This window comes from Heptranchias perlo, chromosome 1 (genome assembly GCF_035084215.1).
Source record: "Heptranchias perlo isolate sHepPer1 chromosome 1, sHepPer1.hap1, whole genome shotgun sequence".
Lineage (NCBI taxonomy): Eukaryota > Metazoa > Chordata > Chondrichthyes > Hexanchiformes > Hexanchidae > Heptranchias > Heptranchias perlo.
In genome coordinates, this window is record NC_090325.1 from 72,392,490 (window position 1) to 72,407,201 (window position 14,712).

A 14,712-nucleotide genomic window follows, 5' to 3' on the forward strand; every position below is an offset into this window, starting at 1 on the left:
TCAATTGCCACTAAGCAAAGGAGATTCTAACCAACTAAGTAACTCACTGAGATTAGTGAACTCAGTACAGAGTAGAAATTGAGCCTGGGACCTTCCTGATCTGTACTGCTCAGCTACTCATTGCTTTAAGCAGTTGACCCATTGCAGGAGCTAGAAGTTTCTTACTTTCAATCTTTTATTACCTAATTATTAATTTAATTTCAAAGAAACATGAGTGCAGAGTGACAGCTGTATCTGTTTACAGCCTAAAATATTGTTGTGTCCTGTACAATTTTTCATAGATGTCTATTTTAATATATTATTCATTGAACTCAGTTCTATTTTAAAAAAAAGTGATCTATAAAATTTAATTAAGTTGTACACTTCTGTTTCATAGAGTATGAAAGGAAAAAGCAAAAGTAGTCATGATTTGTTGAAGGATGACCCTCGGCTAAGCTCTGTTCCAGTTGTTGAAAGGTGAGTCCTATTATTTAGCTGTTCTTAGCTCCCCTGAAGGCTCAGTTGGCGAATGCAATAGTCAGGGTGAAAACTGAGCTTTTTAGACCAGAACGGCCGTGGACATGACCCGTGCTCTGTGTTGAGTTAGCTGATCTCAGCTGGGATGGCAGATTAGGAGCTACAGTGCCCCAGGAATAGGAAGGGGAAATTGCTGCACTAACTATTAACTCTTGCTGTAAATTGCATGTGAATAGACCTCGAATGAGGGCATGATTGCACTTGGCTGTGGTGCCTCCTGATTGAATAGTCTGACAACACTCACTGTCTCGGTTTATACATGAACAATGACCATTTTGATCATGTACCAGTGGGTGCCCAGAATCATAAGTTGGTGACTTTGTTGGAAGGGGCTCTTTTTTTAAATTATTATTACTGCAATAATCATGTTTTAAGTCATTTGGTGAAAGTTACTTTTCAGGGTGTAAAAACTGAATTAAATAGTAAACAAAACCTTATTTATGCACACTAAAATAATGTTGCGTCCCCTAGCTATGGTACAACTATCAATAAAAGATGAATATATTTTATAACTAAGGTAATATTTGTGGGAGTAGTCTGCATGCCAAAAGATGTACTTTAAACTGCCATTGATCTTTAGCCTTCAGTAGTAAGCAGAACACCATTAATTTCTTTCAGTGCTGCAAAGACTCTTTAGCCTGGATTTTTCAATTGGTGTTATTATAATGCTGGCATTTTAGTGCTAGTGTTAATCTGTTCAAAATAAATAAATTAGATGGGTTGATGCTGGGGTTAAAATAACAGGAATAACGTGGAGTTACTAACAAGCGTGAAAGATTTATAACCAAAATTTTGCTTGAATAAAAAAAAATCACTTATGCTAAATATTGGTGAATTATGTGCTTGGTAAGTGAAATGTTGGGATGTAGAATATTTTCACAGCCAATTTTAGAATAAAGCACTTCAAGTCAGGACAAGTATACTGCATTATTTGTGTATATTAACTTGACTCAAAAGGAGTGAGAAATGTATAGAGCAAGTACATTTCAGTTATTTTCTAAGCCTGGGGTTGTCAGCCTTGGCTCAGTGGTAGCACTCTTGCCCCTGAGTCAGAAGGATTGTGAGTTCAAGTCCCACTCCAGAGACTTGAGCACATATCCAGGCAGACACTTCAGTGCAGTACTGAAGGGAGCACTGCATTGACGGAGGTGCCGTCTTTCGGATGAGAGGTTAATCCAAGATCCCATCTGCCCTCTTGGGTGGACAAAGATCCCGAGGCACTATTCGAAGAAGAGCAGAGGAGTTCTCCTTGTCCTGGCCAATATTTCTCCTGCAATCAACATCACTAAACCAAATTTTCTGGTCATTACCTCATTGCTGTTTGTGAGATGTTGCTGTGAGCAAATTGGCTGCTGCATTTCCTTCATTACAACAGTGACAAGACTTCAGAAGTACTTCATTGGCTGTAAAGCGCTTGGGACATCCTGAGGCCTTGAAAGACACTATATAAATGCAAGTTCTTTTTTTCTTTCTTTTACTTTTATGATTATCTGACTGATATGATCAGTGGCTGTCGCATGGACAGTGGACTCAAGCCCACTAGGAACTGGGTTGGGATTAGGAGCTTTAAAACACATATTGAGAAAAGCCATTTAGCCAATCTAGCTCTCTTCCACAGACAATGAGCTATTTATCCAACTTGTTTAAACCTCCTGTTGAAAAAAAAACATAATTTCACTGAACGTAATCAAGTGAATGTGTATCCCATCAAATCAAATACTAGAGAATTTGTAGAAGAAAATGCAAACCTACCATCTTGTCTCAGACAAAACGCCTTAGAGCTGTATAACACCTTCTAGGACTAATGTAACTCCCATGACAAGACTGTCCATGCCCTGGGGGTTTTAGTAAAGCTAGTGACATGTCCAAGATCTTCCTTGTCAAACTACAGACAGTTGAGAAACAAGACTGTGTGTGTGTGTGTGTGTGTGTGTGTGTGTGTGCGCGCGCGCGCGCCTTAATATACTTGATTTAGCGATTCCTGATGCAGGAGTGAAACCAGTCCCCAGATCTCTTGTATACTGCATCAAGCAAGTTTTATTGGGTTCATCTTGGCCCTGTCCCTGTGGAATATGGTTATAAAGATGTGTGCCGCCATACATAAGCTATCAGCATCAAACCTAAGAATAGACTGAGTATCAGGATCTGCTGAAATTTAGCTGAATCTATGTATAATACCCAATCCCAGATTCAACACTTGTACTTCAGGCTCTCTCCCACCATGAAAAATCTGACACATCAAATGCACGCTGCCGTCCAGACCATCGGGTGCCAGGCTAGCTGATTGGGGAAAAGGGGTATCCCCTCTATACATGGCTCATGACTTCAGTCAGGAACTCGAGCACAGATTCAATGGAGCGCTACAATCAGAGTCACCATGGAGTATGTGGTCACCTCTATGACACTGCATCGGATCCTTCAGTTACTGTCGTTGAGGCTCTGGGTTCCGACATCTCCTCCATTTGCTAAGCGTGAAGGAAAATAAGGAAAGGGGCTTACAAACCATCACGTCACTTTTCTTGCGCAGAGCAATGGGCATGCTAAGGCACAGCCCCATGCGAGTGGCAGTGATGCAGTGGGAGAGACACATGCTGTCTTCTCTCAGGATGATAGCATGCCTGCTACTCCGCTATCCCCTCAACCAGTTCCAGAGCTCTGTTTGAGCAAACCGTCGGCATGCTGAATCAGAAGATCCACTGCTTGGGTAGGTCTGGAGCCGTTCTGCAGTATAGCCCTGAGCGTGTCTCCAGATTTGCTGTATGATCTGTAACTTATCCCTGCAAAGGGGCAACCCTTACAGCCACCTGTGGAGGAAGGTGTAGAGGTGCAGGAGCAGGGAGAGTAGCAGGATGCCGAGGAAGAGCAAGGGCCACTAATCCTGCCAGCTGCCAGATATGTACACCAACAGATCATCAATGAATGTTTTGGTTGAATCATCCCTTCTTCTACCTTGCACCAACAGTCTCTCCTGCTATCAGAACCAGTTCTTCCATTCTTTAGATGGATGCCCTCAACTTAAATTTCTATCACTAGGCATTTTCAACAAACACCAGTTCAAAGAAAGTCTGCACAACAAGAATTTGGTGCAAAATGGTGATTTTTAAATTGCCATCAAATAAATTTCAAAACTAATGGTCACGTTGTGCAAACCCCTAGTACCTGTTTTATGTGCTCAACACGGGAGATGGAAGGCTGCTGATCATTCACTGAGGGCACTTGAGATGGCCATGGTGGGCAATCTCGAGGAACTCTGGCCTGAGCGGGCCCAGTTACAGACTACAGCATCTCGACTGCAGCCGTGGTAGTCTAGCCACGGTGGCTTTCTAGCACTAAACCGGGCACTGGTTGAGGGGCTGGTGGAGGAGCAGGCGTGCTGTCATCCTGATAGAAGACAGCATCTGTCTCTTCCATGGCGTCACTGCCACTCGCATGGGGCTGTGCCTTAGCACTCCCACTGCAGCAGTGTCAGGACTTCTGGATATATGTCCATTAAAATGTTAATTTTGTAACTGAACATAAACTTAAACAATAAAAAACTTTTCTGCAATCATAGCTTTTAATGTTCTCCTAGAAATAATTAGACATAGTAAGATGTGTTTCAGGGTCCTATTCGTTGTGATATTTGTCCAGTGAGTGAACTCAATTTATTAATGCAGGAGCTGATCCATGTGAGACAAACTGGGACATAATGTGGTTTGAATTATATGCAATAACAGATAGATAATAAATGATTCTCAGTGACTCACTGTACTCGAAATAAGGATATGCCATTGTCATAGTTTGTGTAACTTAACTGGTGGAGTAACACTTGAGGATTCTTTGTATGCACTTGTGTGTTTAATTAGTCTCTCAGCTACATGCCTATTCACAGAATTAAAAATGATGCCATTGAAAATTGTGTCTAGTGGGTGTTATCCACTGGGTATAGAAACCTGAACTATTTTATTACTGAGTGTATATCTAACATACTTCCTTATTGTATTCTCTCCAGTGAACCAGCAACAATGAAGATAAAAAGGGGATCTGACAAGGTATGGTGATAGGCATTATTTACAGAGAAAGTATTGTAGAATCTTACGGAACAAAAAGAGACCATTCGGTCCTTCGTGCCTGTGCCAGGTCTTTGAAAGAGCTATCCAATTGCTTGAATATTAAATCAGTATATTAGTTGTCTCCCAAAGTGCTGGTCATAGAATTGTATGAATTGGATTCTTATCTCTTTTCAACTGTTGTCAGTCGGTGATGCAACCAGGCCCCGAAGCCCTCATGATCACAGCATGGAAGGGACTAGGGACTAGTCAAGACAATGGGAGCTACTGATAGTGGCAGCTGAGGAAAATTATTTAAAAGGGTTTCCCATTTAGTAACCTGAGGAAACCAATGTTATTCAAAATAAACACTCAGCTATACTTTAAATAATACATGTTTTCCCATATCACTGTATTGAAAACCCTTTTAAGAAATTTCCCCAGTCAACCTGCCAGGATCAATGTGCGCCTCTTTTCTCCCCTCCCCACCCGCCACCCTTTCCTACAGCCAACTGCCATTCCTAGACTCCCCGTGCTGACCAACTATGCCTTTGGGACACCTGTTTGGTGAGTGCAGCTAGCTGCATATATGCTAATGAGACTCAGTCCTCAAAATGGGCTGGGGCTCCTGTCGGCGCTATTGTGCGACTGACCAGCTGCCCGATGGTTAAAATCTACCCCTGTATCTTCCAGCTAATGTTGGTCAATGTCACGGGAGATCCACTTTTAATATATTAAAAGTCTTGTGTTTAGTGCACACAGTAAAATTGTAATATTTATATCCTGTAATACCTTCTTATCATGCTATTTCTGTCCACTTATCTGTCATGTTTAAGCTTACCCATTTATTAACAGCTCTGAGCCCTCCTGGCTATGTCTTCAAGGGAGGTGGCGTGGTGGTACTGTTCTCCACTGTGCCATATACCTGAAGCTAATAAAGGTCAGGCATCTGTCCCAACTCTGCTGCATCTCCTGCTCCTCGGCTGAGCCCTGAAGTGGTTGCTTCCCTGCTGACCACTCCTAGCTCCCCTCCTGCAGTCGCTCCCAAGCGCCCTTCTCTTTCGTATGTTACCCATTCCCTGCTACTGACCCATCTCCAAGAAAAGTGCAAAATGACCAGGTACCTGGCCATGATCTGGGAACCAACTATAAGTTTTCTTTTCAGGTGCTTACTGCACTTTCACTAAGATAGTTGGGGACGTGATAATAGCGCATTTCTCGGTAGCAGGAGCCAAATATCCAGCAACAGCCTTCCCAGCACTTAAGTTTGGGGTCGAGCTTAAAGCACTTAAGTGCATTTATACTGTAATTGACGCCATACAGCCGACATTAATGGTACGGTAGCGTAGTAGTTATGCCACTGGACTAGCAAACCGGAGGCCTGGACTAATAATCTAGAAAATGTGAGTTCAAATCCCACCATGGTAGCTTGAGAATTTGAATTCAGTTTAAAAATCTGGCAATAAAAAGCAGGTATTAGATTGTTGTAAAAACCCAACTGGTTCACTAATGTCCTTTTAGGGAAGGAAACCTGCCCTAAGTGGCTTTAAATAATCAAAACGGGCTTTCCAGATCAGTACTGAGAATATGCTTTTGGAAAACTTGTATGGGTGAAATCATGAAAGCCTACAGCCTTCATTCTCCTTTATCCTTTTACCCCACCAAAATTCTACCAGCTCAAATCTCCCTGAACACAATAACATCCCAGGCACCCTAAATAATTCTGGACCCTTCCTACACTCCAATCCTCAGACATTTCACACTCCAATCATTGGATGCTCTCCCACCCTTAACACTACTTCTGCACTGTGCAATCACCCTTTCCACGTCCCATGACCCCCTCCCGCCTTTCCAATGGTTGCAGACCCCAGTATCCTCCTCTTCTCCAATCTTCCAAAAGCACAGCATCCCATTTGCTGCTCCCACACCCTGATATCCACCTATCATTGTTCCCCGAACAGCTAAAGCGCACAACCTTCCTCCCAGCACTCCCACACCCCAAGACTACGCTCCCAGCATTGACACACCCCAGCACCCTCATCCCACCACTTCCCCACTCCCAACACACCATTCTCAGACCCTGAAACTCTCCTCTCACCACTCCTAGATACAAGCATCCTGCCCTCACCCAATACTCCTGGCTCTCAACAGCCCTCTTCTCCTCCCACACCCCACCAGCCTTCTCTCACTGCGTTCAGAACCTTGGAACACCCTCAAAACAGCAATAAACTACATGACCTCTCTTCCCCTCCCCAGTAATTTTAAGTGCCTCCTATCCATCTACAAGCTAGAACATCTTCCCTACCATCTTCTTGTATTCTGCACTTTTATTGAAAAAGGCAAGATAGTAAATTGATTACATAGGTAAACAATCAAACTATAATAATAAAAGCCATTGATTTACAATTTCCATGAAGATATGGACATAATCACTTATTTCAAACCAGAAAACACAGCTAACAGTCTCATAATATTTTGTAAAAAAAATCACCATTTCACTTATTCAATCCCTGTAAATCAGTGGCCCTGCTAATATAATATATATTATGTAACATAAAGCATAACCTCTGGCAGACCATGAACAAGGCCATGAGAGATTTACAAATTATTATATTAGAAAGTCTGTACGCACACTTCCTCTGTAACATCTTAGCTGAGACTCTTATGATATTTGGAAACAGTGTCACATTTGTACCTGATTAGCTCAGATTTTGTATTTATACATCAGCTACAAAGCACAATTGGAACAGGCTATACAACTCCAGTAAGAAAAGCAGGTAGCTAAACTTCCAAAGAAAAGCTGCTGAGGAACTAAGGAAATAAACAATCTTCAATGAACAGTCAGACAAATTTTCCAATGAGTGAAAGAAGTTGAATCAATCAAATCGCTCAAACACTTTTTTGAAGATGTTTTATCCACATTTTCTCCCCTTAGTGAGCCAGCTAGTTGCAGGCAAAAAATACAATTTTTAATGCAGCTAACACAACATTGAAAATTTGCAAAAAAAAATCACCTTACCAACTGTAAATCCTATTAACCTTTGTCCCTAAGGCCTAATTTTTGAGGGACCTGCCCATTGTTAGAGCGCAACCTCTTACCTTTCCAAAACTTGGTGATTTTTATTTAGTAAAGGAATCATGGATTGATTTATTGTTACGAGTAATTCTGTTGGAATGTGGTAGTGTGAATGAGCACAGTCAGTTAGTATTAGCTTTAGGCTCCATTCCGTGTAAAACAAATCCGGGCAAATGTGACATGCAGTGGCTTCTACATGTTGACAGTGAGTGAAAGAAAGCATTTAATGCTGAACATCATCAATGAAATGAGCCAGTGAGACACTGACACAACACACTCACTCATCGGAACTGATTACCAGAGTTATGCCATAATGGGTTAAAGCTCTGACTGATACTGAAGTGGTGAGAGAGGCCAGAGATGGAAGCGCAGAGGATGTATGTTTGGTGTAGGGCTGGAGATGGTTGCCAAGATTGAATGGACGAAGCCATAGACAGAAGAGCACCAACTCCTCCAAAACTCTACCTATTCTGGATTAACTCCTATCGCCCATTTCCTCACTGACCCCATTGGTTTCCCATCCTCCAATGCATTGATTTCAAAATCCCTCAGTTGTGTGCTTGTACTGTGAACATTTGTGGTACCTTTACATTGGCAATGTGTCATAAGCAGCATCGCAGTCCAGCCAGTGGTAGTCTATCAGTGTAATGGAGGTCAACTCTGTGCCCACAGTGGCATCCTGGACCTGACTTTTTAAGTCCCAGAGGCTGTTCAAAATACAGGTCTTCATCCATTGGCCCTGTAACAGCCCCAACAAGGAACACTGGCTCTCTACTAAAGAAAGCAAGGGAAAGCGGCCTCATAGGTAATAGCTATTTGCTTTAATGCCACTCTCCCACTGACCAAATCTTTTGTTTAAAGATATATATTTTGGCGTAAGTACACTTTGCAACACATTGACTAAATCTGCAGACGAGAAGCCTATACATTCCAAAACAGAATTTTGAGTATAAGTGTATAACTGGCTTGATCTAGGCAGTCCGTGTAAATCAAGTCACAGCCTGAAACCAGCATATAAGTATGTGATTGACATTAAAGTTTGGATTAGAAGCCAACTATTTTACAGCAATTTTACAAATGTAGAAAACAAAATTAAGAAAACAATTGCTTTTCCAGGAGGAGGATGATGAATCTGGCAGTGAAGAGTGGGAACAAATGAAAGAACAAATTGCTAAGAAATTGAAGAAAGATAAAAATGAGGATGTTAAGCCTCAGCTCAGAGAAGATGATGATGATGATGATGATGAGAAAAAGAAACTCAGCCGCAGGTCAGTGCAGCATTTTTAATCAGTTTTCATTTTTGTAAAATTTATGTTACATCTGAAATACTGTATTCAGTCTAAGATTACAGCTGATCATAAATCTAGTGATGAAATTTGTGCAGAGCTGAATGATGTATTGATACGTGTCTTTTCATCTTTAAGATTGCTTGTATTTTACACGACAGCTTTTGAAGAAAGATTGATCAATCTTGTTAACATGATGCAGATTCCATTGCTTTTCAACCTGGCAGTGGTTAAGGAGTATATTGTAATTATGGATGCAACAAAGATTCTTTTATTAGTGAACCAAAATTCTCAGCTTTTTTAGATGGGATTTTTCTTCCAAATTAAAATTTCTAACATGACTATCTTCCTTGTAGTTAGAATTCTCCACCCTCATATGCCTTCACTATCCAGCTACTGGACGCTGGCTAGAAATGTTGTAGTTTACCTTTATATTTTGAGAATTTCGCTCTTTACACCTTTTTCTTGTTAACAAATATAGAATGTTTTATCAGTTTTTCCTCAGTTCTTTTTCTCTAAAGTTACTGTACTATTTGTTCAACTGTTTACTTGGCAATTTCAAGTACCGCACACCCTACATTAGGTTATATTTGCAGTGGGAAAATATTTATTTTAAATTCCTCTTGGTATTACATTTCGGGGATAGTTATTAGAAAATTGGCCTTTGTCTTCAATGTAGTGTGTTCTTTTCCATGTTGGTCGTGTCCATGATAATATTGGATAACTCTAGAAACCTTTTAATGAACAAGAAAATCTTGGGGAAGATGTGGCACGAGGTTAATGCTGACTCCGGTTTATCTGTAATCAGAAAAACAATTATTTTAAATTTTATTTTTAAATACTAAATTAGGATGGCAGAAAACGTGCATAAACCATCAAGTAAGCGTACATAATTTAGCAACTTATTTGATTCAACATGGTGAGGAGCCAAATGTGTGAAAAGTTGGCAAGTGAGTGAAGTATTGTGGTCTGGTTCTCAGTTGAGCTAGCTTTAAAATGTTAGCAGAGTGTATTTAAATTCTACAATAAATAACAAACTGTTCTTACTTGGGAAAAGATATGAATGATCTTAAGTATATATAGTAATAATCCCATAAATTGTAGTAATGACCAATGTGTCTATGATAGTGTTTACTTACTAGCAAAGTCCGATTCAGAGATTTTCTTGAATACATATGGATTCTCAATCATTTGCAGTGGATTACAGCCATTTAGCCTCAGTAGTTTTTTGTGCAGTCAACTTTGAAACAGTCTATTTTAGATGAATACTGCTGTGGAAGAAGCTTTTACTTGATCCTTATTTTAAAAACCCACAGATAAAACTAGTAGTAGCTTAACTATATTTTGACCATTAGAAAATTTTACATTTGGATGCACAATAATATTGGGGCATATATGGAATATGAAATTAATTGCTCAGAATGTAGTGAGACTCTGCACGCCTTGGATATCATAGATATGATGTTGCAATGAGTATAGCCATGGATGAATGAGGATACTCAAGGTCTTGGAAAGGAGAACTTTTTCTGCAGAACCTAGATCCCAATCCAATTCTAATGAACCTAAAGAGCCTGTGGATTGCGCTCATCATCATGTAGCCCAATGCTGTTGGTCACAGGCTGTTATCATACTTACTAATCTCGTCACTCTTACTGTCTGCATCTTTTTAGCGTTCTAAAATTGAGCAGAAAACATTTGAATGTGCTTAGCTTTTACAAATGAAGTGACTCCACTCTTGATATACAGCTGTCAATGATGTAAGAGTTATGAATCTCATGCTGTTTACAAGTTTTTTTGAGCTTATAAATTATAATATGCCTGTTGTTTCTGTTTACTTATGAATAGACGATTCACAGTAGAAAACGTTAATATTTTATGCTTCTAACTTGTTGATGTCGAAACATTAACAAATTATCTTGTATTTCAAGTTTTAGTGGATCATCACTAATTTGTAGCTATTTTGCATGGGAAATATGTTAGTGAATAAGTCTACTGATGTTTCACTTTCACTTTTATGGAGCAGCCTATGGTTCACAGGTATTTGTATTTTAAATAGAAAAGTTTAAAGGCCATTTTCTTTGGTAGCTACCTGTTCCAGGAAAATGTATTACAGATTTACATATTTTGGTCATGGGAAAAGACTAATAGGCAGTTTACTGCCAATGTTGCCTTATTTAAATGCTGAGCATGTGTAGTGTTTGAGGTACATATACAATTCATTATGTAAATATTGAGCTTTGGAGTAATTGAAGGATAGATTTATAATATCCTGAAACAACTTAAAGTCATATCTATTCCTACTTGGACTTTAAAAAGAAGAGAAAGTGCTTTCGTAAATCAGTCTAAAATAAAACTTATAAGTAGTTGGGCTTTTAGAATATATATTACCAAAACTGCTTGGAAAAACATTGGAAATTGTTCTGCTTTGTCAGCCTTTTTTAAGGGAAAATACTGACATTGTTAAAAGCAGCCCAATAATTTGATAGCAACAGCAGTAGTTATATGACATAATCTTGCAACTTTTGCTCACTAGGAAACCATATTGGAGTCAATTTTTATTTCTGTAGTTGATTTTAACACAGACTGTAAAGTTAGTGTACCACTACACTTCAAAAATTATTCAAAGCTACAGATTACAGCCTTTGGGCTATTTTTGGGTGCACCAGTGTGTTTTCACTTGAACGTGAAAGTGGAATGGCTATACTTGCCAAAAGTGATGCAAGTGGTCACCTCCCGAGCTTTAGTCTTTGACCAAAAAATTCTTTTTGCTTAAATTAAAATGAATGGCAGGGTAATGCCACCACTGAGGCGATGTTTTGCTGATGCAAGAGCTTATTTTTTTATACAAGGCGCCTGTATGATTGTGAAAAATATCCAAAATTTTATATGCTGCCCTTTAATGATATGTTGTTGAAATCTTACAACATTGCTAAGTAGTGGGATGAAATCTGCAGCTTTTTTGCCATGTCCTAATGTAGTATTAGTGAATTAAAATAAATAATTACCTTCAATGGTAAAATTTATAAAAGAAACCAGAATATTCCTACAATTTTATTCTTTAGAAGGTACTTGCATGGGTAATGAGTTACAGTTCCTCTTCTTGCACTAACTGGCATTTATACTTCTGTTGCACTATACTGTACTTTTGGGATTGGAAGTAACGTTTGCTACACAAGTGTAAGGCAACGACCATCTCCAACAAGAGAGAACCAGACCATCTCCATCAAGAGCGAGCCTAACCACCTCCCCTTGACATTAAATGGCATTACAATCACCAAGTCCCCATCAACATCCTGGGGGGTCATCATTGACCAGAAACTCAACTGGACTAATCACATAAATCCTTGACAACTAGATCAGGCACAAATGTTACTTTCAATCAGAGACTGGATATTCTGCAGTGAGTGGTTCCCCTCTTGACCACCTACAAGGCACAAGTCAGGTGTGTGATCCACTTCCCTGGATGGGTGCAGCTGCAACAATACTCAAGAAGCTCAACACCATTCAGGAAAAAGCAATCCACTTGATCAGCACCTTATCCACTAGCCTAAACATCCACCTCCAATGTGGTGGATGCACTACAGCAATTCGCCAAGGCTTCGGTAGCACCTCCCAAACCCGTGATCTCCACCACCTAACAGGACAAGGGGAGAAAGTGCATAGGAACACTATTAACTCCAAGTTCCCCATCAAGTCACACACCATCCTGACTTGGACATACATCACTCACTGTTTCTTTATCATCGAGGGTCAAAATCCTGGAACTCCTTACCCAACAGCATTGTGAGAGCACCTTCACCACACGGACTGTAACAGTTCAAGAAGAAGGCGTGCCATCATCTTCTCGAAGGGAAATTAGGGATGGGCAATAAATTGCCAGCGATGCCCACTTCCTGAGAAGGAATGTTTTTAAAAAATGTGGGAATTTGTATGGGTAAGAACATAGGCATGTTGAGAGAGCTGCAACATGTGGATAGTTGAGGTGGGGAAGGCGGTTAGGAAACCCTTCCCAGCTTAAGCCTTGGTGATTAAGACATGGCTATGGTTTCAGTGATGGTGTGGAAGAGGAAATGGTGGAGGAGGGCAATGTTGCAAAAGTCGAAGAAAGTTGTCTTGGTAATGGAACGGATGTAGGGGAGGAAGGTTTAAAAAGGTGGAAGATGGGTATTGAGCCCATCAGTAAAGAAACATGTATGAGAGCTACATGTAGCCATACAAAGAAAAAGGACAGAGGTGAGGAGATTGACAGATTAAATGAGACAGAAGCAATGAAAAAAGCTGCCAGTCAGAGTGATACTGTTACAAATTTAGGTCTGCGGTAGATATCTTCACGGGTTCAGTGACTTCAGTCCCTGCTGTAATAATCTTTGCATCTTACTTTTATTGGAGTTCACTCACCCTGCCCAATTTCTACTTGTGTAGTAGCAGAATAACCACTACCCCCCCGCCCCGAACCCCGTGACTTGAACCGGATACCCATACCTTTTTCATGTATGTTACTTTAATCTATCCAAAGGCAGACCTAGTTTACACTAGATGAAATGAGGTTTGGTTAGAATAATCAGCCGCCTTATTCCACAGTAAGATGAAACATACAAAACAATAGGTATGGTCAGAGTTGATGTAAGAACCTAAGAGATAGGAGCAGGAGTAGGCCACCACCTGTTCCCCATATCCTTTGACTCCCTTGCTGATCAAAAATTTGTCTAACTCAGCCTTGAATATATTCAATGACTCAGCCTCCACCGCTCTTTGGGGAAAAGAATTCCAAAGGTTCACAACCCTGAGAGAAGAAATTTTTCCTTATCTCCGTTTTAAAATGGGCGACCCCTTATTCTGAGACCATTCCCCCTAGTTCTAGATTCCCCGATGAGGGGAAACATCCTCTCAACATTTACCCTGTCAAGCCCCCTCAGAATCTTATATGTTTCAATAAGATCTCCTCTCATTCTTCTAAACTCCAGTGAATATGGGCCCAACCTGCTCAATCTTTCCTCATAAGAAAACCCTTCCATACCCAGAATCAACCTAGTGAACCTTCTCTGAACCGCCTCCAATGTAAGTATATCCTTTCTTAAATAAGGGGACCAAAACTGTATGCAGTACTCCAGGTGTGGTCTCACCAGCACCCTGTACAGTTGTAGCAAGACTTCCCTGCTTTTGTACTCCAGCCCCCCAGAAATAAAGGCCAATATTCCATTTGCCTTCCCAATTGTCTGCTGCACCTGAATGCTAACTTTTTGTGTTTCTTGTATGAGGACACCCAAATCCCTCTGTACTGCAGCATTCTGTAGTCTTTCTTCATTTATGTAATATTTTGCTTTTTTATTCTTCCTACCAAAGTGGATGACTTCACATTTTCCCACATTATACTCCATCTGCCAAATTTTTGCCCACCTTTTCTATATCCTTTTTCAGATACTTTGTGTCCTTCTCACAACTTACTTTTCCACCTATCTTTATATCATCAGTAAATTTGGCCACAGTACACTCGCTTCCTTCATCCAAGTCATTGATATAGATATATGACCACTTTATCCCCACTCTCTGTTTTCCATTGGTTAGCCAATTCTCTATCCATACTAATATATTACCCCCAAAACCATGCGCTCTTACCTTGTGCAGTAACCTTTTATGTGGCACCTTATCGAATGCCTTTTGGAAATCCAAATATACTACATCTACTGGTTCCCCTTTATCCACCCTGCTCGTTATTTCCTCAAAGAACTCTAATTTTCAATCGATACAATTTAGCTTTACATAATAATATCAGAAATAATGAATGCCTGACGTTATCTCACTTTCA

The 14,712-nt window shown here is 40.2% G+C and overlaps 1 protein-coding gene across 2 annotated transcripts in view; it reads left to right on the top strand.

Moving 5' to 3' along the window:
* cwc27 (CWC27 spliceosome associated cyclophilin) overlaps positions 1-14,712 on the top strand; it is a 304,048-nt gene that overhangs the window by 64,286 nt on the left and 225,050 nt on the right. For both annotated transcript variants that reach the window (XM_067986629.1, XM_067986639.1), the window contains exons 8-10: positions 377-456; positions 4,508-4,547; positions 8,737-8,888. In XM_067986629.1, coding sequence (XP_067842730.1) covers positions 377-456; positions 4,508-4,547; positions 8,737-8,888 — 272 coding nt within the window. The remainder of the gene's footprint in view (positions 1-376; positions 457-4,507; positions 4,548-8,736; positions 8,889-14,712) is intronic.